Here is a 23982-nt window from a genome sequence, read left to right as displayed (position 1 = left end):
TGGCATTTTTCCCAATGATTACATCCTCAATCGAAAACGTGTCGGTCGGTAAGCCCCAGTTTGACCAGCTTCTTAATGGCCACCCACATAAGATTCGTTTGCGTTGCGTTGACGTAAATTTGACAGTTAGACAATAGATTTAGCTGTCACTTTGCCGCAACGCGTCCGATCCGGATCTAATGTGCGTGGGCCTTTATTGTCATAGCATTACCCAACCCCAGCGTAGTCAAAACTTGTCAGGTGTACATACAATTTCTCGTTTAAAGAGAAGCCCGAATATAAGCTGTTCTTGATGAAATTACGAGACGCCGGTTGAATTCTTGATTGAATCGTTGTTTTTTCCAGTTTTATATATGACAACAAATTCTCTCTCTCTTCACGTCCAAAGTATTCAACCGAGTAGTCAACGATTGACAAAACGTCAACTCGCAACAGTGATGCAGTTTTATATTATATTGCTTGAGTCCTACTTGTCAAAGTGTGCCCTAACGTACCGAACAGTGTGCCATGCTGTGTTTCAGCACAGTATGCAGAGTTGATTGCCCCTTGGGCGTGAGTCAAAACGGCCGAATTCCGGCACAAACTTGGTTCATTGCCGCCAGCGAACAATTATGCGAAGTGGTGTGCTCTTCTGAGAATGTTTGAAATATTTTCGAAAGGCGATAGCAAAACCCTGAAGATCTTCTAAGCACTAATAATTTGAAGATTAGTACGCACGCAGATTTGTAGTAGAAAATTGCCAAAAGAATTCAGAAGGACTCCTGCGAGTTTGTTGCATTTTTTTTTTTTTGATTCTCAGCTGACTTCAATATGTTCTTAGCTTTTTCATAAAACCAAACTGCTATGCCTCTTGGAAGATTTAAAACTATACAATTCCACTGAACATCACCTGCAGTTGGTGGTTTCCAGAACCGTTTTGGACAACATCCAAAGTTCCGCGGACCCCACAATTAAAGTAAATCAATCTCCCAATTTGAATCAACAAATTCATTCCCATCAGTCGCAATTCGCTTCTGCCTAATATCCAGCCGGTGTCCAAATATAGCGCTATTCCGTTGCGGTAAACACACACACGCATCGTAAATCGGTACAGTCCAATTTTGGAGCCTGCTCGGTACTCTATCATCCATTGATCTGACATCGGCGGTGACAAGCGGGAAGTGGAAAAATATTTACTGCTAGCTGTGCACCCGCAAGGTCACGCAATTCCATTCAATATGTAGCAAGTTTTGTCAAGTCAACAAACGAGTTGTTGCAGGGTGCAATGAAGCCATCAACACCCTCCCAAAGTGAGTGCGTTCGTTCCCCGTGTGCGGTTGCTGTTTGTTTGATTGTTTGTTTGTTTGTTTTCCAGAGATCCGGGCACACAGAGAGAGAGAGGTGTCAGATTTCAGCAACCTTCAGCAGAGCTAAGCTGCAAGATTGTATCTACCTACGCCTATTTACTACATTCAATGTGTGATTAGATTAGTGTGCATGCGGTGTGCTCAATCGTTTAGTTATTTATTGAAATAAGGGGGAGAGCTGCGAACGCTTCTCGTGATACATACCGAATTCATGATGAACGGCTTGGGACATAGCCTGGCTGAGCACGGCGTAGGAGTTGCGGGTCTCCAGCATCCGATTGCTGCTGCCGCCACCGCCTCCTCCTCCACCGGAAGGTGACGATTTTGAACTGTCTGCACCGGCTCCGTCCGCCTTAGCAGCAGAGCTGGCAGCAGGTGATCCTACCGAATCACCTCGAGATCCGCTGTTGCTGCTGCTGCTGCTGCCACGCTGATCATGATGCTGCTGCTGCTGATGTGAGGGAACTTTGTGCTGCTGATGCTGTTGCTGTTGATGTTGATGCTGTTGTGCTGAATAGGTTTGCCTTGAGTTGGGTTGTATGTCATCGGCAGCGCCGAAGCACGACACAAACACGACTAGCAGCAGCAGTAAAGTCACGGGAAGCCAGCTTCCGATTGCTCGTACGAATTGGGGAGGTTTCATTTCCTCGCGCCCTCTGCTGCCACGCCACACACACGCACGCACTCTCACACAAGGTCGTTGTACGTCCACGACACGACGGAACACTAAGATTTAGGATGTTTTAGAACCGAACCGACTTGTACCCCCGGAAGATTCCAGACGGAAAATCAAAACTAAAAAGCCAAAACCGATCCACTATCATCGAGCGAGTCTCATTATGTGCTACTCTCTTCGAGGTGATTGATAGTTGTAGTTGTACTTTACTGCCGTCCCGTTTCTGCGTCTAGTACTGCTGCTCCGCCTTTGGCATTGATCTTGAACGGGTTGCTCTCTGTCTCTCACGCGCGATCGAACTTCCGTAATCACGCTCAACTAGAGCTACTAGCTTCGACGTTTGCCTTTTTCGCTTCCAGAAACTGACGATTCTCAGTTGGACGTACGACCTTCACCTTCCTCTCGTCGTCGTCGCCGTCGTCGTTCGGTACTAGACAACGAACTGCTATTTGATGGCACACTTTGTAAACGCAGATATGTAGCTTGGCCCTACCGAAGAGCTAGCTTCCACCTAGGTACCCCAATTAATTGACTCCCGGAGATCTCCGTCGACTGCTGCTGCAGCGCACTATTCACTCTTCACTCCGACGACAAGACGATGCTCGTTTCTCACAACACATGCAAATTTTCCTCTTCCTACAACAGTCCTACGACAACACACAATACACAATTGAATATGATGCGAAAAAATCCCACACGGGACGAGACGGTCGGTCGACGGGAGAAAAAATGTATCGGAAAATTACACCTAAAAATAAGACTTTTTTCCATCTGATCTTTCGCGAGATACACACACTCACACACATACACACACACACACGTTGCACTCCCGGACTCGACCTTCTCGACCCTGCGGCTGCAACAGTCCCGAGCAAGCTTCTTCCGCGAAATCACTCCCGCACTGGTTCCCGCGTGATCGTCGAATTTTTGCAAATTTTCTTCCCCTGTCCTCCAGAACGAGAGGCGAACCTGTAGTGTGACAATATTCTTCCTCCGTCGTCGTCGTCACCACCTTTTGCTATGTACTCAGTAGTTTTTCGTCTCCGTTTTCGGTGGCCACCCACAAATACACACCCGAACCTCGTTACAAACAGCGCGCACTGCTGCAATGACTGACGATCTTCCTTCGTTCGGATAGTTCCTCAGAATGCACGTCCTACTACCTATAGACAAACGATGATCATCTCTATCAGCACTCAGCAGAGGCCTTTGTATTAACACCACTTCTTTTTTTTTTCGAGCACGTACTGTATTAGGATGATTGAAAGACGATCACACAACAATAAATTTTTTCCTCGCTTTGATTCACCTAAAGCTGCTGGTGACACACACTCGGAATCGAACTCACTCGCGGCGCGGCGTATAAAGTAATGACCATCCGTTCCGACGATTCGAGCGAACGAACGAACGAACTTGCTGCTAATAGTAGAAGCGCAGCCAGTTTGCTTGAGCAGCAGCAATAATTAAATACGTAAATAATGTTCTTTTAACGATGGTTGGTGGGCTGCTTGCTCGTGTGGGGCTGTTTTGGTGGTGGATCGGTCAGCAAGTCAGCTCGTGGTGAGACGGTATGTCAAAAGCAGCTGTCATAAACACTGTTCGGTTGCGTCGCGGCGCACCCAATCGCCCAGCCGTTCGTTCCGCTCGCTCACGCCGGGGTGCCTCAATGGGAGTAGGATTCTGTTTTCCGACTGATGTTTGCGACGGCTCTCTCGCTCGGGCACCGTCGTCATCAGCCGAGATGGTTCCTGAAAGTATATAGTGGCAGAAAAACGATAAGTTGTTGGTTGTGTGCGCGTAATGCGAAAAGTAACAGTGTTGTTTGTACAAATTGCTGTGGGTGGTTGTATTTTTACGATTTTTACACACAAACACGGTAGATGCAGTGTTGGCAGGAGTCAGTGAATTCCGATTAGCAGTTTCCCGGTTGTGCGATATACATTTTAATTAAGTATAAAGCCGACAGCCGATGCAATCACTAGGTTAAATGGGTCATTACTAAGACAGCAACATTTTTTTTGATCTTGACTATGGTTCTGCGTTCAAAGCCTTCAAAATGTGTCTGTTTTGACTACATTTAAAATTTTTTGATGTTCATGTAGCGTATGCTAACGTACAAGTGTGACCATGGATGTGCTGATAATTTATTATACAAATAGTGCTCATGCTAATATTGTGTCATCCAAATGCCAAACTCATAATTATTATACAAATAATGCTCATGCTCATAGTAGGTCATACAAGTGTATCCGCGGCAAAAGGGATCCTCTCGAATCTTGAAAACATACGGTACTGAGGCTGTTGGTGTATATTGGGATCGTTCGTATCACTCATTGCAGTAGGCGAACGTGAAACACCTGCAGAGTTTCTTGTTGTGAAAGGTGGCTAATACCCTGGACAGAATATGGCTTGTATCATGTAATGTATCTGTCTTGCAATGAGCACTCATACATCTAGTTTTCACTGGAAATCCTATGTATGAGTGCTCATTGCAAGACAGCCTATATTAAATTATATAAGCCATAGTCTAGTCTGTCCAGGGTATAACCAACAATCAATACGAAACTAACGATTTTAAATTGGCTCACTACTTGACTAGCCTATTGGTCCCAAGCAAACGATTAACGTACTTTATTCTAGTCGAAATTCTAGTACTACGCAATGTTTGTTTTGATTCGCTATGAAATTTTGACAGATAAAATGAGGGGTTATTGGTTTTTCCTATGTTTCGAGGGGTGAATCGATTAGCTTGGGACCGAAGAGAGTACCAGAGCTGAGCCAAAAAGTTGAGCACGTTATTTCGGCACCTTCTAGTCTTAGAGTTACCTCTATGGTATAACCAACAATCAATACGAAACTAACGATTTTAAATTGGCTCACCACTTTAGTAGCCTATTGGTCCCAAGCAAACGATTAACGTACCCTATTCTAGTTGAAATTCTATTACTACACTATGTTTGTTTTGATTCGCTATGAAAGTTTGACAGATAACATCAGGGGTGTGTGGATTCATGCAGAACATGCAGGGGTGAGTGAAATAGCTTGGGACTGCTTGGGACCGTTGTTCTGGTACTGAGTGAGCCAAAAATAATAATGATTTTCTTCGGGACCCAGTGGTCTTAGAGTTACCTCTATGGTATAACGTTGCATATTAGGAGACGTCACTGCTAAAGGGCTAAGTGTCCTACGTGTGGGGATACAGACCAGTCGAAGCATTGAAGCCGTTCACTAAAATAATGTATGCCTTATATTCACATGGACCCAAATGCCAGTTCCAGTATTCCAACCGATGAGAAGGATTCCCATTCCTCTTGAAGAAGCTGTCAACCGAAAAAATGATCAACTATTACAGCGTGACATTATTGAGGTCAAGTCGGGGCCCACTAGCTGGGTGACTCCGTTAGTGGTTGTAGGGGTAAGGCAAATGGCGAGCCGCGTCTCTGTCTTGACCTTCGTCGAGTCAACGAGGCTGTCTTGAGGAAGCATCATCCTATGCCGATTGTCAATGACTACATGCGCTTGGGAAAAGGAGGAGTTTAGAGCAAACTAGACATAAGGGAGGCATTCCTACAAATCGAGTTGGCGAAGGAGAAGGAGTCACGTGATGCCAATGCCACTGCATTCATCACGAATCGTGGTTTGTTCCAACTTAACCGTCTACCATTTGGCCTGGTGACCGCGCCAGAACTGTTCCAAAATACCATGAACGGGGTTTTGCTAGGCTGCGATGGAACTTACTGGTATTTGAACGATGTCATCATCGAAGGGAAATGAAATCAAAGTAGTCGTTGGATTACCTGACCTGGTCACTCCTGTTATTTTTTGCAGTCAATCCAATTCAAGAGCTCGATGTGAGCAATTCAAGTTTGCTTTAATAAAACATTCTTTTGTTCGTTAAGTCTCGGCCTGTTCATTATGGCCCCGTTCTGTCCACGTTGTTCCTTCAGGAAAGACAAATGTCTGTTCAGGGTAACATAATTAGTGCTTCAAGGGGCACAGAATCTCCCATAGGGGAATCAGACCAGCCGAATCGAAAATTCAAGCTATTTTTGTCCTTCAGAGAAGAAGAAGGTTTAACGTATCATGCATCAATACTTGTCAATTGCACCGTTTATATAGTGTTCCAGTGATTGCTTTGATCCAAAATTTCCCCCTAAGGTTTTGTCATCCAGTAAGGTTTGAAACGGGTCAGAAGTTGAATCATACGCCGTCCTCTTTCCAAGAGTGGAGTTCCCGGATGGGCTGCCTCCTCAATTGCATCTGTTGGTTCTGGATCGTCAATACCTTCATATCAGCAGGGGATTTTCCGCCAAGATCGCTGGTTGGAGTTGAGCGATATACTTGCAGGAATGTTTGCAGCGCTTCCTCAAGCGTTTCTACTCCATCCGAACGAATTTTCCGAAGGCTTCTTTTCACGGTGTCCACAAATCTTTCAGCCAAACCGTTGGATTGTGGATGGTAAGGTGGGGTGCGGATGTGCCGAATACCAATATTGGTGCAGAATACTTGGAATTCGTGTCCTGAAAACTGAGTGCCATTGTCGGATACGATTATCTCGGGTACATCAAATATAGCGAATGACTGGTTCATTAGTTTGTTGGTGGCTTTCGCTGTTGTCGATTTGGTTACGTGCACCTCAGACCACTTGGAGTGCGGGTCGACCATCATCTACAGGTCCTGCATAGTCTATGTGAATCCGGTACCAGGGTTTACTTGGAATGGGCCACGATTCTAGTGTCGTTATCATCGGAGCTTTACCAGCTGTGGAACATGGTGCGCAGCGTTTGACGAACTTCTCGATCTCGTTATCCATACCGGGCCAGTATACAAAGCTTCTAGCAATTGCCTTCATACGAACCATTCCTGGATGACCACGGTGGAATTGTTGCAGGATCCTTCGTCGAAACATGTTGGGAACGACGACTCTATCGCCGAACATCACGCAGCCGAAGCGATTACACTGAGCGATTCTCGTCTGTTGTAGTAGGGTTGAACTTCAGCATCGAAGAGAGTTTTGTTGTGCCAACCATGATGGATATGCTTTGTAACGGTTTGAAGAGTGCTGTTTGTTGCTGTAGCCTTTCTAAGTGCTGCGAAAGAAACTGGTACTTTTTCCGTTGTGGCTGCCAGGATGCTTACCAAATCTTCTTCCTTTTCAGGTTGTCGATAATTACGTTCTGCGGTTGCAAGTCACAACCATCATGATGCCATCGGTAAACTGGTGAAAGATTACTGCACCGATGCCAGTGCTTGATGCGTCTGCTGCCACGATGATCGGAAGCTTAGGGTCGTAGTGTGTCAACAACAAGTTTGATTGAAGAACTGTCTTGAACTTTTCGAAAGCTTGCTGACACTTGGATGTCCATTTCCACTTCGTTTCTTTCTTGAGAAGCTTGTACATGGGATAGCGCAATTCTTGTAGGTTGCGCACGAATCTTCCGTAGAAGTTGACCGTGCCCAGAAACGATCGCATCTCAGTGACGTTGGTTGGAGGTGGCATTGCAGTGATGGTTTCGATTTTCTCGGGGTCTGGACGGGTACCTTGTCGGTCCACGATATGTCCCAAGTAGCGGATTTGCGACTGGAAGAAACTACACTTCTCTGCCTTGACGTGGAATCCATACTCCTGAAGACGTAGGAAAAGCTGGTTGAGTGATGCTACATGCGACTCCAAGTCCCGGCCGAATACAATGGCATCGTCGATGAAAGAGCGGACGCCAGGTATTCCCGCAATCATTCCATCAACCAGTCGTTCGAATGCTCCCGGTGCAGACTTCCCCCTGGAGCGAGGCGATTGAACCGGAATAAACCCCGATGCGTATTGATGGCGAGCAGCTTTTTTGAATCGTCATCCACCTCGAGCTGCAAGTATGCATCGGAGAGGTCGATGATGCTGAATATGGAACTGGCATTGAGTTGGGCGAAAATTTCCTCCGGAGTGGGAAGCGGGTAGTGATTAGCTTCTAACGCCGCGTTGAGTCCTGTTGAATAGTCCGCACAGATACGAACCCGGCCGTTTGGTTTACGCACAGCCACGATTGGATCAGCCCACTCAGATAAATCGATAGGCTCGATGATCCCCAATGATTCCAACCTGTGTGGGGTCGTGATTATTATTTGACAGTTCGCATGATTACAGCTGTAATCCTCTGCTTATTTACATTTGGTCCCACCCTATATATATACCGTAGCCATGCTACACAGCCCTACTCAACTCTATACAACTTGTGCCTTGCCCGCCTCGCTGTTCGCCCAACCCCGCATCCGCTCACTTGACCGCGCAGCACTGAGCTCCGGGCTCTTTCGTATCTTGGCAGCTGTGAAGGTAAGACGTGCGTCCCGTCGTGAAGGGGAAAACCTAGGGCAAAATGGCTGGTCTCCGACAGCGTAAATTGCACACAACCGTGTAAATTCAGCATCGACAGCATCTTTCATTTAGCTTCTTGCAATCGTTGAACACATCTGCGTGCTTGGCCTGGAATTCACGTACTTGCTGATCGATTGGTTTTGTCTTCACTTGGTTGCAAACCGAATCGATGGGAACTGACCACAGCTCGAAGAGTTCGATCCAGTCAATGCCTAGCAGGTTCAGATTGGCAGCCGTTGTGACGAAGCATCTTCCTTGTGCAGTTTTGTCGTTGATTTTCACTTCGCACTCGAACTCACCCATCAAATGGAGCGGCTTGTCTGACGCGTTCATTGCTTCAATGGTTGGTTTCTTGATTGCAGGTTTGCCCAGATAGTTCCAGGTTTGCTTCGAGATTACCGTGATGTCGCTCTCTGTGTCCAGATCAAGCTTGGTTTCCACGCCGTTGATGAATGTTGGCACGAACTTTCGCTTGCTTGAGTGTTGAGCGATGTGGGGATTTCACCTTGTAGGGTTTGCTGGATTTGTTGGATGACTTCTTTTCCTCCCCCACCTTGAACGGATTTTGGTTTGGAGAAGCAGCCACAGTACTGTACTGATGATTCGAGAATGGACACAATCCCGAATACAGTGCATCTGGCCGCATTGCCAACAAGGTGTGCGAGGCGATTTACATTCCGTCTTCGAAGACTGTTGTTGTCGAAAGGTTCCCTTCTTCTCCTGAACTGCGTGCACCGTTGGTTTTGAGCTCGACTGACGCTCGATCGTGGATGTGTCCGCCTTGAGATTGACGAGCCGTTGATAGTCGTCGATCAAGTTTTGGAGTGTTACGGGAGCTTCTGGTGTTTCAGCTTCGATCCGGGAGAGTACCTAGCCTGCCTCGTATGTCTGCATAGCAATGGCTTTTGAGACCGCAGACAAACACCAAGCATTTGAATTGGTCAATCTTCACGTTCTTGAAATCGAAATCCTCGCAAGCACGGTTGACTTTGCCTCCATATGATGATGTCTTCTGCTTCAGATTTCACCAGCTGCAGGCACCGAAGATCTTCTTGAGGGTTTCGACTGTGTCAGCAAAATTGACGTCTTTTTCGAAGCTTCGGCAGGATGTAGTTGGTGTACCGGGTGTGTGACGGTGTATCCAACTTCCTCAGCAGCAATCGGACCTTGGCCTCTGTTCGTTGCCAAGGCCTCGAGTGTTTGCTCCGGGTTGCTATGGACTTTCCTATTCTCCTTAATTGAAGATCGGGGGCAATTGAATTGAAACAATGAAGTGACCAAGCATGAAAAATGTGAAATATGTGCCGGTAGCGTCGACCAGCCTAATCTCTGTGGATAGGCTGACTTTGAATCATTTGGAAGTGCATTTCAACAATGAAGACTGCAGAATCGTGAACTCTGGGACTGTCGTGGCGATGGGTTTCCACCATGGTGGTCTGTATCACCTTAGAGTTGCTGAATGATCGTAGCAGGCAACATCGGGACAGCACAAGAAGAACTGTCAACATCAGCGACATCGGTGGACAGGACACTGCGACTGGGCGGCTGCAGAGTACATCGGTAAGGAACAGCTTGCGACCGGAATGCAGGTGAGTGACTTTAGCTTGAAACTTATGTGTGGATGTGGTCTATAAGGGAAGGCATCCCGAGCCCCATTCCCTGAAGTGACTGAAATGAAGTCGTTTCAAGTCCTTGATATCGTCCACACGGACCTTTGCGGCCCGATGAAAACCGTCAATCCTAGCGGAAATAGATACGTGATGCAGATCATCGACGAGTATATCAGGTTCACCGTCACTTACCTGCTGGAGAACAAGTCGGAAGCAACGCAGAACATTGTCGACTATGTGCGTTGGGCAGAGAACATTTTTTGACATAAATCGTAAAAGAAACAATAGATCGATCACGGAAATGGCAACATGCATGCTCCTTGATTTCGGTCTTGAGAAGCGATACTGGGGCGAAGCTGTTCGTACCGCAACGTATCTCCAGAACCGATTGCCATCTAAGATTGTGCTGAAGAATCCCTACGAGCTTAGGATTTTCAGTACGCTCTTAAACGACGCCGCACCGCTACTGATCGGATTCAGTTGCTCGTCGTGAGCCGCTGTGGGCCATCTATGCCAAGTGCGTCACCCTCGTTCCAAACAACATACAGCTCGCCAGCCTCATCCGTGTTGAATACCCTAATTGCTCAGCATTACTCAACCATCATAACAAACCGGTTCTTTTCAGGACCACCATAAATTATTTCTGTTTAAGAGTTAACTTTCATTGAACGTTCGCTCGCCTTGCTGCCAGCCACATCACCCTCAAAGCTCTTTGATAATGTACTCAGCAACCAAACGATTGTGGTTGAATGCGTAACACTATTGAAGTGGTACATACAAATTCTCGAAATTATCTATAGAATAAACTAAAAATTCCGTGCGTTTTGTGCAGGACAATGAGAAATTTGCGTTATCAGGAAACGGGGCGAAAAGTGGTTTCCCTAACACAGTCGCCGAATATTAATACCGAGCAAAAAATCCTACGTCAAATCTACGCTCGTGTCATACTTTTTTTAATTTCATCTGGCTGCCCTGCACTGCATCTACCCACACAAAAATACATTGCACAACAATCACAAAACTTACCTTCCGTCTCTTTCCTGCCAACTCGCCCAAAACGAGTAAACATGAGATCAAAACAGCCCAATGAGAAATGTACACGACAATCTTTCTAAAGGATATTTCTAAACACTGTTCTTCCAACACTACATACTAAACAAGCTAATTATTGTACCAATTGCACCCTTCAGTCATTAAATTAAATTCTCACACACCGCTTTCTCCGTTGACAGAACCCACAAACGCACACACGTACGACCGTCGACCGCCTTCAATGATACGTTGTGCAAAATTTTACCGATTTCCAAAAACCACCTGCCTCTTTCAAAAATGTATATTCAATATTCAAGGGGATGTCCCAACAAGCGGGAAAACAAAATTCAAATTGTTTTGTGCGAAAAATGTTTTTTTTTTCGATGCACTCACGACGAATCAAACAAAAATTCGGCCGAAAATTGACCAATCAGACACGCACGCGTACGTTCAACAACCCGACATTAATCATAATAACCAACCACACGGAAGCAAGTCAAACGAAAGACTGACTGCTGACGACTGGTCGATGGAAAAAGTAGCGGTATTTTGAGTGCGCATCATCCATCACACAATGATGTGGGAATGTGTGTGCCATTTGACAGATAAACGATAAGCAGATGATTGCAATCATAGGGAATGTGAGGGAGAAATTAGCATTCTAGGGGCCATTGATGATAAAAATCTTTATTTTGAACTTAAAAGCGTTACGTCTCATCCAAATTTAAGTAACTTAAGCTTACATTGCATTCTCGTCAAAAATACGTCATAGATAACTTAAAAAAAAAAACTACGATTCAGTTTACTCAATCGAATACTGAGTGTTCAGACCTTTTCCGCCAGCAGCCGTTCCTGGCTGTCGGGATTCAGCTTGATGATCTTCTGCTTCGCCGCCTGGTTCGGGTCGTAGCCGTACAGGAAGATCGAACCGATTACCAGCGCCGCTCCGAAGGTGAACTGCAGCGTCAAATTGAAATCGAACAGATACATCGACGCCACGCAGGAAATGATGATGGCCAACGAGGTGGCAAAGCCCTTCAGGATGTTGTCGGCATACTTGACGACGACGGCCACGATCAGACCGCCACCGGCCTGCAGCAGGATCAAGTACCAAATGAAGCCATCGTAGCCGTAGAAGAACCCGCTGGTGGTGAGCTTTGCGCCATCATTTGCGAAGCAAGTCAACAGACCGAAGGGCAGACTCAGCAAACTGAGCTGGATGTTTCGCATCCAAACGGAGATGTCCGCACCTTTGAGCATCTTTTCGAAGTAGATTCCGGCGAAGCCGGACAGGAAGCACGCACCCAAGGCGGCACTTAAACCGAGCAGCCGATTCTGATCCGGTTCACCTAAAACAAAAGACAGGAAGTTGTAGAATGCTGCCGGCAGCGTGTCATCCCGGCTACGACCCACCTGGCATCTGCTGCTGCCGGGAGGCGGCCGTCCCACTGGAATCCGTCTGCGCCAGCTGTACAGTGGCCACTCCGACCACCAGCGCCACTAGGGCACCCCACTGGGTTGGGAACAGTTTCTTCCGGAGGATAATCACCGCAAACACAGCCGTCGTCAGAATCTTCAACTGATACGTCACCTGGTAGGTCGCCGCGTCCAGGTGGGACGCCGAAACGTACAGGAGATTGTTCTGCAGAATGTACAGGAACGAGGGCACGCAAATTTTGAGCGTATCCATCGGTTGCTTCACGATCGTATTATGCAGAGCGGCCTTCAGCCGGTGGACATTCTTGCCTTCTTCCAGAAACACCAGCACCAGACTGGTGACCAGTTTGGCCACCTCGGCCATCACGACGGCCGTCGAACTGAGGAACATATCACCCGGTCGGGTCCGGGCGTACCGCATACTCAGCCCCAGGATGGCATTCTGCAACGTAAGGGTGATCAGGCTGAGGTACTTCAGGTTGTTGCTGGTCGATTCTGGCATGAAAGGGTGAGATTCGTTTCATTTAAATTGAGAACACTAATTTTGTTTTTAGAAAGGAACTCGAGCAGCACTTACTTGGAGCCATCTTCATGCGAGAGGTACTTTGCTGACGGATGATTGCAAAAGAGGTCACGGAAACCAGTTTTTGTTTATTTTTCTTTATTCTCTTGGCAGCAGCAGCAGCACTATCAGCAATGGTTAAACTAAAACCATTTTCGTTGAAACTTTTAACATAAAAAAATAACCGGAAGCCGAATTCAGTGAACTAACCAGCATGCGTGGGTGATGCTATCTGATGCGATACACGAATTTGTGATGATGTGTTTAACTGTGTTTAATAGTGCTTGTTCGCTGGTGCTTGTTCTCCGTCTCGCAGTCTCGACGATCTGCAGGCAGCCAGGGCAGACATTTTTTGATTACGTTGACAGAAATGCACCGCGGATGCGGTTTGTTTACAGTTTTTTTTTATGGTCGATGACTGGTGATGATGACAGTTTGATCGGGGGTGAGGTTAGCCCGAAGTTTGAACTGTCCCTAGCGATAAAGAAGAGCCATAGTAATTGTAAATAAATAACGCGTGCGGGTGCGAAACGCTCGTGTGAATTGTGAAATAAAATTTAGTATTTCTTTATAAAATCGCGATTGTATCAATACGAAAAATTGGAGGAAATTTCCGAAGTGCCGTGCCATGAAAACAACAAAAATTACCGATGTCGCCATGATGGAAGATAAACGGGATAATCCCGTTTTGTGTAAGTAAAGTTTTACGTTTTTGGGGATGTTGTACACGGTAAACAAAAAATACTCAATAATGACGAAACAATGCATTTTCGAGGGAACTGTTACTCATTTATTTAGTAATAGTAACAATCAATCAATCAATACGAAACTAACGATTGGCTCACTACTTGACTAGCCTATTAGTCCCAAGTACATCGACTAACGTACCCCATTATAGTATAAATTCCAGTATTACACTATGTTTGTTTTGATTCGCTATGAAAGTTTGACAGATAAAATGAGGGGTTAGTGGATTTTCCTATGTTTCGAGGGGTGAATCGATTAGCTTGAGACCGAAGATAGTACCAGAGCTGAGCCAAAAAGTTGAGCTCGTTTCTTCGGGACCTTCTAGTCTTAGAGTTACCTCTATGGTAATAGTGACTCAATTATTGGGTAGTCCGAGGGGGACGACTCTATCTACGATGCACAAAAGATTGTGTTTAGCTGATGCAGAAAAACTCTAGATAGAGCTGGAATTAGGACGTAACAGCCATTGTAAACAATGACTTCTCTCGGTGATTTTTTCTATGAATTCAAGCCACGCCTGCACAAACCAATATATCCATCACGTCTTCTTCTACTCGATGGTGATGTCGATTTGCCAGCGAGTGTCATGACTTTCGAATCATCATCGCGAGAAGTCATTGTTTACAAAAGCTGTTACGCCCTCATTGCAGCTCTATCTAGAACTTTCGTTTTGCTGTTGTGAGATGTGCGCACGCTTAGTCCATAGAAAGAAGATTGATGAAGATTTTGAAGTTTTCCTGCAAAAAATAGAGAGCGATTTACAGTAGATTGAGGTGCAAGAGATGAATAAAGATTTTTCGTAGATTGATTCGGGAGATTTTTCGACCATCTAAAATTGAGATTTGCTTCCAGCTTTTACAGTGGACCGAGCAGTGGACTTCCTTCAGATCTTCTTGCGGGCTTCTTCGAGATCTTCATGTGGACTTCATCCAGTTGTTCCTGTAAGCTTCCTGAATCTTTCAGTGGAATAAATCCAGATCTTCCTGAACTCCAAAAGTGGACTTCTTCCTAATCTTCTTCAAGACTACAAGACTACTGTGGACTTTCTGCAGATCTTCTTGTAGACTCCCTCCAAATCTTTCTGCGGACTTCCCCAAGTCTTCCGAAGAACTTCTTTCGGATCCTCCTGTTGACATCCTCTACATCTTCCTGTGGACATAATTTTCCTATAGACTTCCTGCAGGTCTTTCTGTGGACTTTCTCCAGATCTTCCTGTGGCCTTTCTCCAGGTCTTCCAGCAAACTTCCTCCAGATCTTCCAGTAAACTTCCTCCAGGTCTTCCTGTGAACTTTTTCCAGATCCTGCTTCGGATCCTCCTGTGGACTTCCTCCAGATCTTCCTGCGGACTTCCTCCAGATGTTCCTACGGACTTCCTGTGGACCTTCTCCAGATCTTCCTGGTGACTTCCTCCAGATAATCCTCCGCACGACATAAAATTTAATTATCATTGTATCAAAACGGTCTACTCTTGATTGACGACAAATAAATAAATAGATCTTCCTGCATGGTACCTTCCTGTGAGCTTCCTCCAAGTCTTCCTGAAAACTTCTTACACTTTAGATCCAACGGTGTAAATCCTTCAAATCATTCTGCGGACTGCTTCCACATATTCATACAGACTTCCTAAAAGTCTTCCTGTGGACTTCGTTCAGATCTTCCTTCAGATATTCTTATAGACTTCCTCCCGAGCTTCCTCCAGAGCATGCTGTGGACTTTCTCCAGATCTTCTTGTCGACTTCCTCTAGGTCTTCCTGCGGTCTTCCTCCAGACCTTTCTGTGAACTTTTTCCACACTTCTTGTCGACCTACTCCAGGCCTTCCTGAGGTCTTCCTCCAGACCTTCCTGTGAACTTTCTCCAGATTGTTCTGTGGAATTCCTTCAGACTTTCCTGCGGACTTACTCCAGATCTACCTGTGGATTTCCCCCACATCTTCTAGTGGACTTCTTACGGTTCTTTCTGTGAATTTTCTTGCGTTATTCCTGTGGACTGCCTTCAGAGTTTTCAGTGAACTTTCTCCAGATCTTCATGTTTGCTTCTTTCAGATCTTCCTGTGGATTTATTCTAGATTTTCATGTGGGCTTCCTCCAGATCTTTCAGTGGTCCGCTTCTAGATTTTCCTGTGGACTTCCTCCAGATTCGATCCAGAAGTACTATTATATTTGGAAATTCTAGGAGCTTCCTTGTTCCTTGAAATTCATTAAGAATCTTGTAACTTTCATATTATTAAAACATCTACTACTAGTACTACTAAATTTCTTGAAACTAGTTATAACCTTTTTTCAGAACTTCCTTGAACTTGAACCATAGGAAGTCGTTGAACTTTTCGTAAGAAGCTTGTTGAACTTTCCGTAGGAAGTTCCTTAAACTTTCCGCTGAAAGTACCTTGAACTTTCCGCTGGAAGTTCGTTGAACTTTCCGTAGGAAGTTCCTTAAACTTTCCGCTGGAAGTTCGTTGAACTTTCCGCTGGAAGTTCGTTGAACTTTCCGCTGGAAGTTCGTTGAACTTTCCGTAGGAGGTTCGTTGAACTTTCCGAAGGAAGTTCGTTGAACTTTCCGAAGGAAGTTGGTTGTACTTTCCGTAGGAAGTTCCCTAAACTTTCCGTAGGAAGTTCCTTGAACTTTCCGCTGGAAGTTCCTTGAACTTTCGGCTAGAAGTTCATTGAACTTTCCGCTGGAAGTTCCTTGAACTTTGCGCTGGAAGTTCCTTGAACTTTCGGCTAGAAGTTCCTTGAACTTTCCGCTGGAAGTTCCTTGAACTTTGCGCTGGAAGTTCCTTGAACTTTCCGCTGGAAGTTCCTAGAACTTTTCGTTGGAAGTTCCTTGAAATTTCCGCTGGAAGTTCCTTGAACTTTCCGTAGAAACTTCCTTGAACTTTCCACTGGAAGTTCGTTAAACTTTCCGCTGGAAATTCCTTGAACTTTCCACTGGAAGTTCCTTGAACTTTCCATAGGAAGTTCCTTGAACTTTTCATAGGAATTTCGTTGAACTTTCCGCTGGACGTTTGGTGAACTTCCCGCTGGAAGTTCCTTGAACTTTCCGCTGGAAGTTCCTTGAACTTTCCACTGGAAGTTCCTTGAACTTTCTGCTGAAAGTTCCCTGAACTTCCCGCTGGAAGTTCCTTGAACTTTCCGCTGAAAGTTCCTTGAACCTTCCGCTGGAAGTTCCTTGAACTTTCCGCTCGAACTTCCTTGAAAGGCCAATCAATTCTAACCTCAAACTAACAAAACATTCTCTTCTCTTCATCTCCCTTCCACAGTAAACTTCCAGAACGCCGAAATGGGCTACAAGAACGACAGCCAGATTCAGTGCTTCCGTGCCGAGGACGTCGATCGGGCAACCCGCGAAGGTGACCCGGGCGCCAAACCTTCCCGGATGGCGGTAGTCATCAGCGGTCAGCAAGCGTACCGTGGCTATCTGGGCGAGGGACTCCCGTCGGACCTGATGGACACCTACGTGGCCATCCGGAGCAAAAAGACCGGCAAAATGCGTCTCATCCAGCTGGAGGAATGCACCATGCTGAACGCCTGCTACGACGACAACAAGAACAAATTCCAGGAGCAGGAGAGTTCGCTAACGGTGATGCGGAAGTTCGGCGGTAAGGTGGCCATTCGAGCTCTGGAGCGTATCGAACGGTCCGGTAGCAACATCGATGTGATGAATGATAGCATTCAGCAGACGGTCCGGGCGTACGACGACGAACAGTTCACCGAAGAAAATGCGTTTTTGAAGACCAAAGTGGAAGGAGAGTTGATCTTGGCCAGCATAAAGCCACCGAGAAATCCGGAAGCGAAAACGCCAATCGAACTGTATCGTTTGGAAGACTTGTTGTCGGAGCCGGTTCTCAACAGCTTGAAGACCGCCGGATTGGGGCTAATGCAAAAGGATCCGGAAACGCTAGAACTGTCCAATGTCTATCTGACGAACAAGGTAAAGGCGGCTCTGCAGTCAAAGGAACCAGACTCTGATGAAAATGTTCGCACGCTACAGATTTGCCTGTACATGGATGCCTTATCTCTGCTGCTGCAAACGAACGCTAGTAACTTTGAAAAAATGACACTGTCGACATATTCAAAAGAGTTGTACTTTGAAATAAGACGAAAGTTTTCCGAAGTCCACCATCATAAACCGTTGAAGACAAAATATTCGAAACACAAGGCTCTGACTCACTATCTGGCAATGGCGTTTGTGTTGGACAATGGAGTGCTGAATGTGGATCAACTTCACGGTGGATTGAACATAAACAAGAACGAACTGTTGAAGTTTGCCGCGTTTATAGGCGGGTCGTACAATTCGGTGAAGAATGTGTTGACGCTACGAATGACCGGAGGGGAGGCTAGCACTGGGAGACCGTTCGTCAACAGAAAGCGGTACGGAAAGAGGAACTAGTGATCAGAGCAAACAACAACTTGAACAACTTAATTCATTCAGATGTATCATACATTTATGTAATTTTTGCACCATAAGTTGATTTCTGTGTAATGACAAAAATACATGGATTATATTTAACCTATTTAACAGACTGTTCATATTTCTTTTCCGAAATCCAACGCATAATTGTTGATGTTTGTATTTCTCTCTAAACCCGTTGAAGCATTTCATACTCTCGCTTTTTAAAATGTCACACCACACGAGATCAAATTGCATAGAAGCTGTCTCAGAAATGCTGTCGCTTTCGTTGGCAGCATTGAAAATCGCCAACGGAATAGTCTGGAACCTGTTTCGTAAGGAATTCCGAAAAATCCACCGGAACCTTAATTTGCCAGCATCGAAAATATCCACAGAAACTGCGTGGAACCAACCGGTGGAAACTAACGATTTTAAATTGACTCACTACTTGATTAGCCTTTTGGTCCTAAGCAAATCGATTAACGTACCCCATTGTAGTCGAAATTCTAGTACTACACTATGTTTGTTTTGATTCGCTATGAAAGTTTGACAGATAAAATTAGGGGTTCGTGGATTTTCCTATGTTTCGAGGGGTGCATCGATTAGCTTGGGACCGAAGAGAGTACCAGAGCTGAGCCAAAAAGTTGAGCATGTTTCTTCGGGACCTGCTGGTCTTAGAATTACCTCTATGGTAGAAGCCTAGTCAAGTAGTGAGCCAATTTAAAATCGTTAGTTTCCACCGGATGCTCTAACGATTTATGGATTTATTTCTTTATTTATTGGAGCAGGTTCAAGTCGAACAACTGGAGGTTTTCGATGCTGTCAACGAAAGTTCCGGTATTTTTTTCTCTGAATTCTTGATGGAGCAAGATTTTCGATGCTGCCAACGAAAGTTCCGTTGGATTTTTCTCCAACTCCAGAAAAATCCACCGAAACTTTCGTTGGCAGCATCGCGAAATTCCATCAAAATCAACTGAAATCTGCTTCATCGAGAATTCAGAAAAAAAAAACATCGGAACTTCCGTTGGAAGCATCAAAGATCCTCGACTAACTGGAACCTCCTCCATCTAGTATGCATAGAAATCCACCGGAATTTTCGTTGGCAGCATCAAAAATCTTCACCGAAATCGACTTGAACCTCCTCCGTCGACAACGTTAAAAAATCCTTTGGAACTTTGCTTGGCAGCATCGAAAATCTCCACCGGAATAGAAACGGATCCTGCTCCGTTGAGAATTCCGAAAAATCCACCGGAACTTTCGTTGGCACCATTGCAAATCTCCACCAGAATCGATTAGAACCTGCTCCGTAAAGGATTCAGAAAATCTCCTTCGAAATCGACTTGAACCTCCTTCGTCGACCTCGTCAGGCACATCCAGTAAAACATTCGTTTGCAGCATTGAAAATCTCCAACGGAATCGTCGGGAACCTGTTTCGTAAGGAATTCCGAAAAATCCACCGGAACCTTAATTGGGTTCTTTAATTTAAAAAAAATATCGGTTTCATATGATATATGAAAGAGCTTCGTTTTCTGAGCAGAACGATATTATTTTTTTCGAACCCACACACATTCATCTCGATTTTTAAATCAAGATTTGAAGCAAAATAATAACTTCACTGTTTGACACTAAATTGACAAACTGACAGCTCGCTCCCATAGACCTTTTTGACGTTTTATCATCTTTCTCTATCTAGCACACATGGATGAATGGACGGTTTGTTTTCCCACTAATCTGTTTCCCTCTTGCTCGCACTCGTTCGTTTTAAATGGTACAGTAGTGTGCGTCGATTAAACGTCAAAAAGCTCTACACTGAACGAATTTGACATATTCCTGTTATGTGGAAGTCTAATAAATTTGCGCTATAAGATAATCCATTGAAAATGATGTGATTGAAAATGTGTCAGGTAAATTCTATATGAATATCTGATACATTTACAATGCTGATAATTTGGTAACTTTTATATGATCGTCATATGATAAATGAAAATCGATTAAATTATAATAATTAACTGAAATGTATTTGAAACCCATAAGCATAAGCTATACTTTTCACCACAATATAATATATGTGTCATAAATCAATCGAAGTAAAGTTTATGTGAAAATAACATGAAATTTACTTCTTCTTTTGACACATATATTTAATCGATTTCTAAAAATAAATTCGAAAAATAAACATCAGGCAGTGGGAGCTTTCACAGTTGTGTCTTTTTTTTATTGTAGCTGATTTGGGATTCGATCAAGATCTGTTGAGGTGTGATGCTTTCGGTGTCTGTGCTCGATTCCACTGGGCCACGGCTGACTTCAAGATTGAGCTCGTTCAAATAGCATGAAGTAAGAACAGCTCTCCCGACATGGAATGTAGTGCAACTTTATGCTCGTTTTGCTAGAGTGAAGACAAATAGCACTGACAAATTTATGTTCCGTTTCGGTGGTGTGGTTTGTTCAAATCTTTCTTAATGCACCTGTGTGCAATAAATCAACGACTAAATTATATGATTTGATAGAACTGGCTCATGAAGTTCGAGTACTACTTAGGGCTGGAATCTGAATTAGCCGTGTAGAAGGCTTACAATTAGAATCATAGCAAAGTAAATATTACAGTAGAATCATTTTTTTTTCAATCTCAATACATTCTTTTCTGGAACCAATTATCATAATATCATATTATGAATGAGTGTACGTTAACATCGTTGAAAATTGTTTCAATAATTTTTAAAGAACAATCATGTAAGATGTATTTTATTGGGAGCGATATTCATCCCAGAAAAACATGCAAAAACAAATGCTTGCTGTTGGATTTCTTAAAAGGCATTTCTATATGACTATTTAATGATAGGGATAGATCTGTTTACAATCTTTAAACGTCAAAAATCAAAGCAAGCTATTACAATGAGATATACATGTTTTCCTATACTGCAAAGTTAAATGACAGTCCAATAGTTTCTACATGTCTATTTACACGCGACATATCAACAAACGTCAAAAATCAGTAAAAGCAACTCCAATAAAATATACATGATTATCTTATAAGATATATATTTTAGTGAGCAATATTCATCATGAAAACAGGTATATTTTACTGAATTTTCTCATAGTGCAAACTTATATGATTTTCCATTAGTTTCTAAATGTCTGTTCCCACCCATGACATATCAACAGTTTTTCACCATGAAATATATCAGACAATATTCATATACTTCTTACCTTCGCTAACCACGTTCGAAGCAAAGTATTATCAAGTACTAAGTATGTGAAATTACGATAGAAATCATTCCATATCGCAGTCATAGTTTTTAAGTGATAATCCAATGGAATCTATCAATCATCACATAGAATGAATAAATCTGCTGACATTGCTATGTTATAAGATGGATCCAATAAACGGTACATGTCGATTTGTTTCAGTGTATACACTGAACGAATTTGACATATTCCTGTTATGTGGAAGTCTAATAAATTTGCGCTATAAGATAATCCATTGAAAATGATATGATTGAAAATGTGTCAGGTAAATTCTATATGAATATCTGATACATTTACAATGCTGATAATTTGGTAACTTTTATATGATCGTCATATGATAAATGAAAGTCGATTAAATTATAATAATTAACTGAAATGGATTTGAAACCCATAAGCATAAGCTATACTTTTCACAACAATATAATATATGTGTCATAAATCAATCGAAGTAAAGTTTATGTGAAAATAACATGAAATTTACTTCTTCTTTTGACACATATATTTAATCGATTTCTAAAAATAAATTCGAAAAATAAACATCAGGCAGTGGGAGCTTTCAAAGTTGTGCCTTTTTTTTATTGTAGCTGATTTGGGATTCGATCAAGATCTGTTGAGGTGTGATGCTTTCGGTGTCTGTGCTCGATTCCACTGGGCCACGGCTGACTTCAAGATTGAGCTCGTTCAAATAGCAGAACAGCTCTCCCGACATGGAATGTAGTGCAACTTTATGCTCGTTTTGCTAGAGTGAAGACAAATAGCACTGACAAATTTATGTTCCGTTTCGGTGGTGTGGTTTGTTCAAATCTTTCTTAATGCACCTGTGTGCAATAAATCAACGACTAAATTATATGATTTGATAGAACTGGCTCATGAAGTTCGAGTACTACTTAGGGCTGGAATCTGAATTAGCCGTGTAGAAGGCTTACAATTAGAATCATAGCAAAGTAAATATTACAGTAGAATCATTTTTTTTTTCAATCTCAATACATTCTTTTCTGGAACCAATTATCATATGAATGAGTGTACGTTAACATCGTTGAAAATTGTTTCAATAATTTATAAAGAACAATCATGTAAGATGTATTTTATTGGGAGCGATATTCATTCCAGAAAAACATGCAAATACAAATGCTTGCTGTTGGATTTCTTAAAAGGCATTTCTATATGACTATTTAATGATTGGGATAGATCTGTTTACAATCTTTAAACGTCAAAAATCAAAGCAAGCTATTACAATGAGATATACATGTTTTCCTATACTGCAAAGTTAAATGACAGTCCAATAGTTTCTACATATCTATTTACACGCGACATATCAACAAACGTCAAAAATCAGTAAAAGCAACTCCAATAAAATATACATGATTATCTTATAAGATATATATTTTAGTGAGCAATATTCATCATGAAAACAGGTATATTTTACTGAATTTTCTCATAGTGCAAACTTATATGATTTTCCATTAGTTTCTAGATGTCTGTTCCCACCCATGACATATCAACAGTTTTTCACCATGAAATATATCAGACAATATTCATATACTTCTTACCTTCGCTAACCACGTTCGAAGCAAAGTATTATCAAGTACTAAGTATGTGAAATTACGATAGAAATCATTCCATATCGCAGTCATAGTTTTTAAGTGATAATCCAATAGAGATTGCTAAAGTATGATTGTGTCAGTGATTTGTTTTCATCGGGAAAATTTTTCGCTATTAAGTTTTTTTTCCCGATGAAAACATTTTGCGTATACGTATACGTGACGTAGTGTGCGTACGATAAACGTCAGCAATCTCTATGGAATCTATCAATCATCACATAGAATGAATAAATATGCTGACATTGCTATGTTATAAGATGGATCCAATAAACGGTACATGTCGATTTGTTTCAGTGTACAAAGTGACAACGAGGGGCACTAATAACAACCAGCGCTGCCATTTATACAGATTTATCTGTATTGTACAGATTTTTTAATCTTAATACAGACCCGATACAGAATACAGATTTATCACAGATTTTTAAATTACAATACAGATTTATACAGATTTTTATAAAATGCTTGAGAAAAAAAATTCAAAATTTATAAAAACAAAATAACTTGCTCGATTTTATCAGCGTACCTCCTTCTCTCCAAAATTAATTGTTGTGCTAAAAACCATATTTTTTGCAGTGGGATCTGCTCGAGGCGTTGCTGTTTCTTTTATGCTTCTCTCACTCCCTCCAACGGAAAACGCAGTCACGCCCGTCACGGTAGTTTCGTTGTAATACTTAGCTCTCATTTTTGTTCTGTTAGCCTTCAACTCCATCAAAATGAAATCAATTTGAGTTATCAGGAATAATGAAAACAACATAATTCTTGTTTTCATTTTGTTCTCACCCTCTGCTCGGGAACCTATCAAATTTCCATCGGCAATTAATCTTTTTATGGTGTTTTTGACAGCATTCACAACCAGAGGACCAACCGCTTTCGGATGCATATGGAGCTGGTAGTAAACGATTTGAGATTGTATGGGGATTTACAGTATTAATTGAATATTTCCAATATAAGCATGTATGTTAAATACAAGA

General features: G+C 43.1%; 4 protein-coding genes across 11 annotated transcripts in view; 1 reads left to right on the top strand and 3 right to left on the bottom strand.

Moving 5' to 3' along the window:
* Window positions 1–11486, bottom strand: part of Stim (stromal interaction molecule) — a 123836-nt gene extending 112350 nt beyond the window's left edge. For 2 of the 8 annotated variants that reach the window (XM_065220412.1, XM_065220413.1), the window contains exons 1-3: window positions 11026–11130; window positions 3332–3770; window positions 1551–2669 (exon numbers count right to left, since the gene is read on the bottom strand). In XM_065220412.1, coding sequence (XP_065076484.1) covers window positions 1551–1989 — 439 coding nt within the window. In that variant the 5' untranslated portion in view covers window positions 1990–2669; window positions 3332–3770; window positions 11026–11130. Of the gene's footprint in view, window positions 1–1550; window positions 2670–2862; window positions 2959–2991; window positions 3011–3185; window positions 3276–3331; window positions 3771–11025; window positions 11135–11424 lie in introns of those variants that run through there. The other 6 variants (XM_065220405.1, XM_065220407.1, XM_065220406.1 and 3 more) reach the window with 6 other exon arrangements.
* Window positions 7193–7759, bottom strand: LOC135700035 (uncharacterized). Its single transcript, XM_065220425.1, has one exon. The coding sequence runs from the start codon at window positions 7757–7759 to the stop codon at window positions 7193–7195; it is 567 nt and encodes a 188-aa protein (XP_065076497.1).
* Window positions 11487–11702: 216 nt separating the features above from the next.
* Window positions 11703–13199, bottom strand: LOC135700009 (UDP-N-acetylglucosamine transporter-like). Its single transcript, XM_065220366.1, has 3 exons — window positions 13046–13199; window positions 12445–12963; window positions 11703–12380 (listed from the first exon to the last, which is right to left on the bottom strand). The coding sequence occupies exons 1-3, from the start codon at window positions 13059–13061 to the stop codon at window positions 11857–11859; spliced, it is 1059 nt and encodes a 352-aa protein (XP_065076438.1). The 5' UTR covers window positions 13062–13199; the 3' UTR covers window positions 11703–11856.
* A 350-nt stretch (window positions 13200–13549) lies between these two features.
* On the top strand, window positions 13550–18246 carry LOC135700008 (uncharacterized). Its single transcript, XM_065220365.1, has 2 exons — window positions 13550–13722; window positions 17035–18246. Exons 1-2 carry the CDS (start codon window positions 13659–13661, stop codon window positions 18162–18164), a joined length of 1194 nt encoding a protein of 397 aa, XP_065076437.1. The 5' UTR covers window positions 13550–13658; the 3' UTR covers window positions 18165–18246.
* Window positions 18247–23982: the final 5736 nt, after the last annotated feature.

The sequence above is a fragment of the Ochlerotatus camptorhynchus genome, unplaced genomic scaffold (assembly GCF_037179485.1).
Source record: "Ochlerotatus camptorhynchus isolate MF236.1 unplaced genomic scaffold, CSIRO-AGI_Acam_v1.1 ptg000125l, whole genome shotgun sequence".
In the NCBI taxonomy this organism is placed as follows: domain Eukaryota; kingdom Metazoa; phylum Arthropoda; class Insecta; order Diptera; family Culicidae; genus Ochlerotatus; species Ochlerotatus camptorhynchus.
The sequence above is the reverse complement of the archived record's forward strand: the minus strand, read 5'-3'. Positions and strand labels throughout refer to the sequence as shown.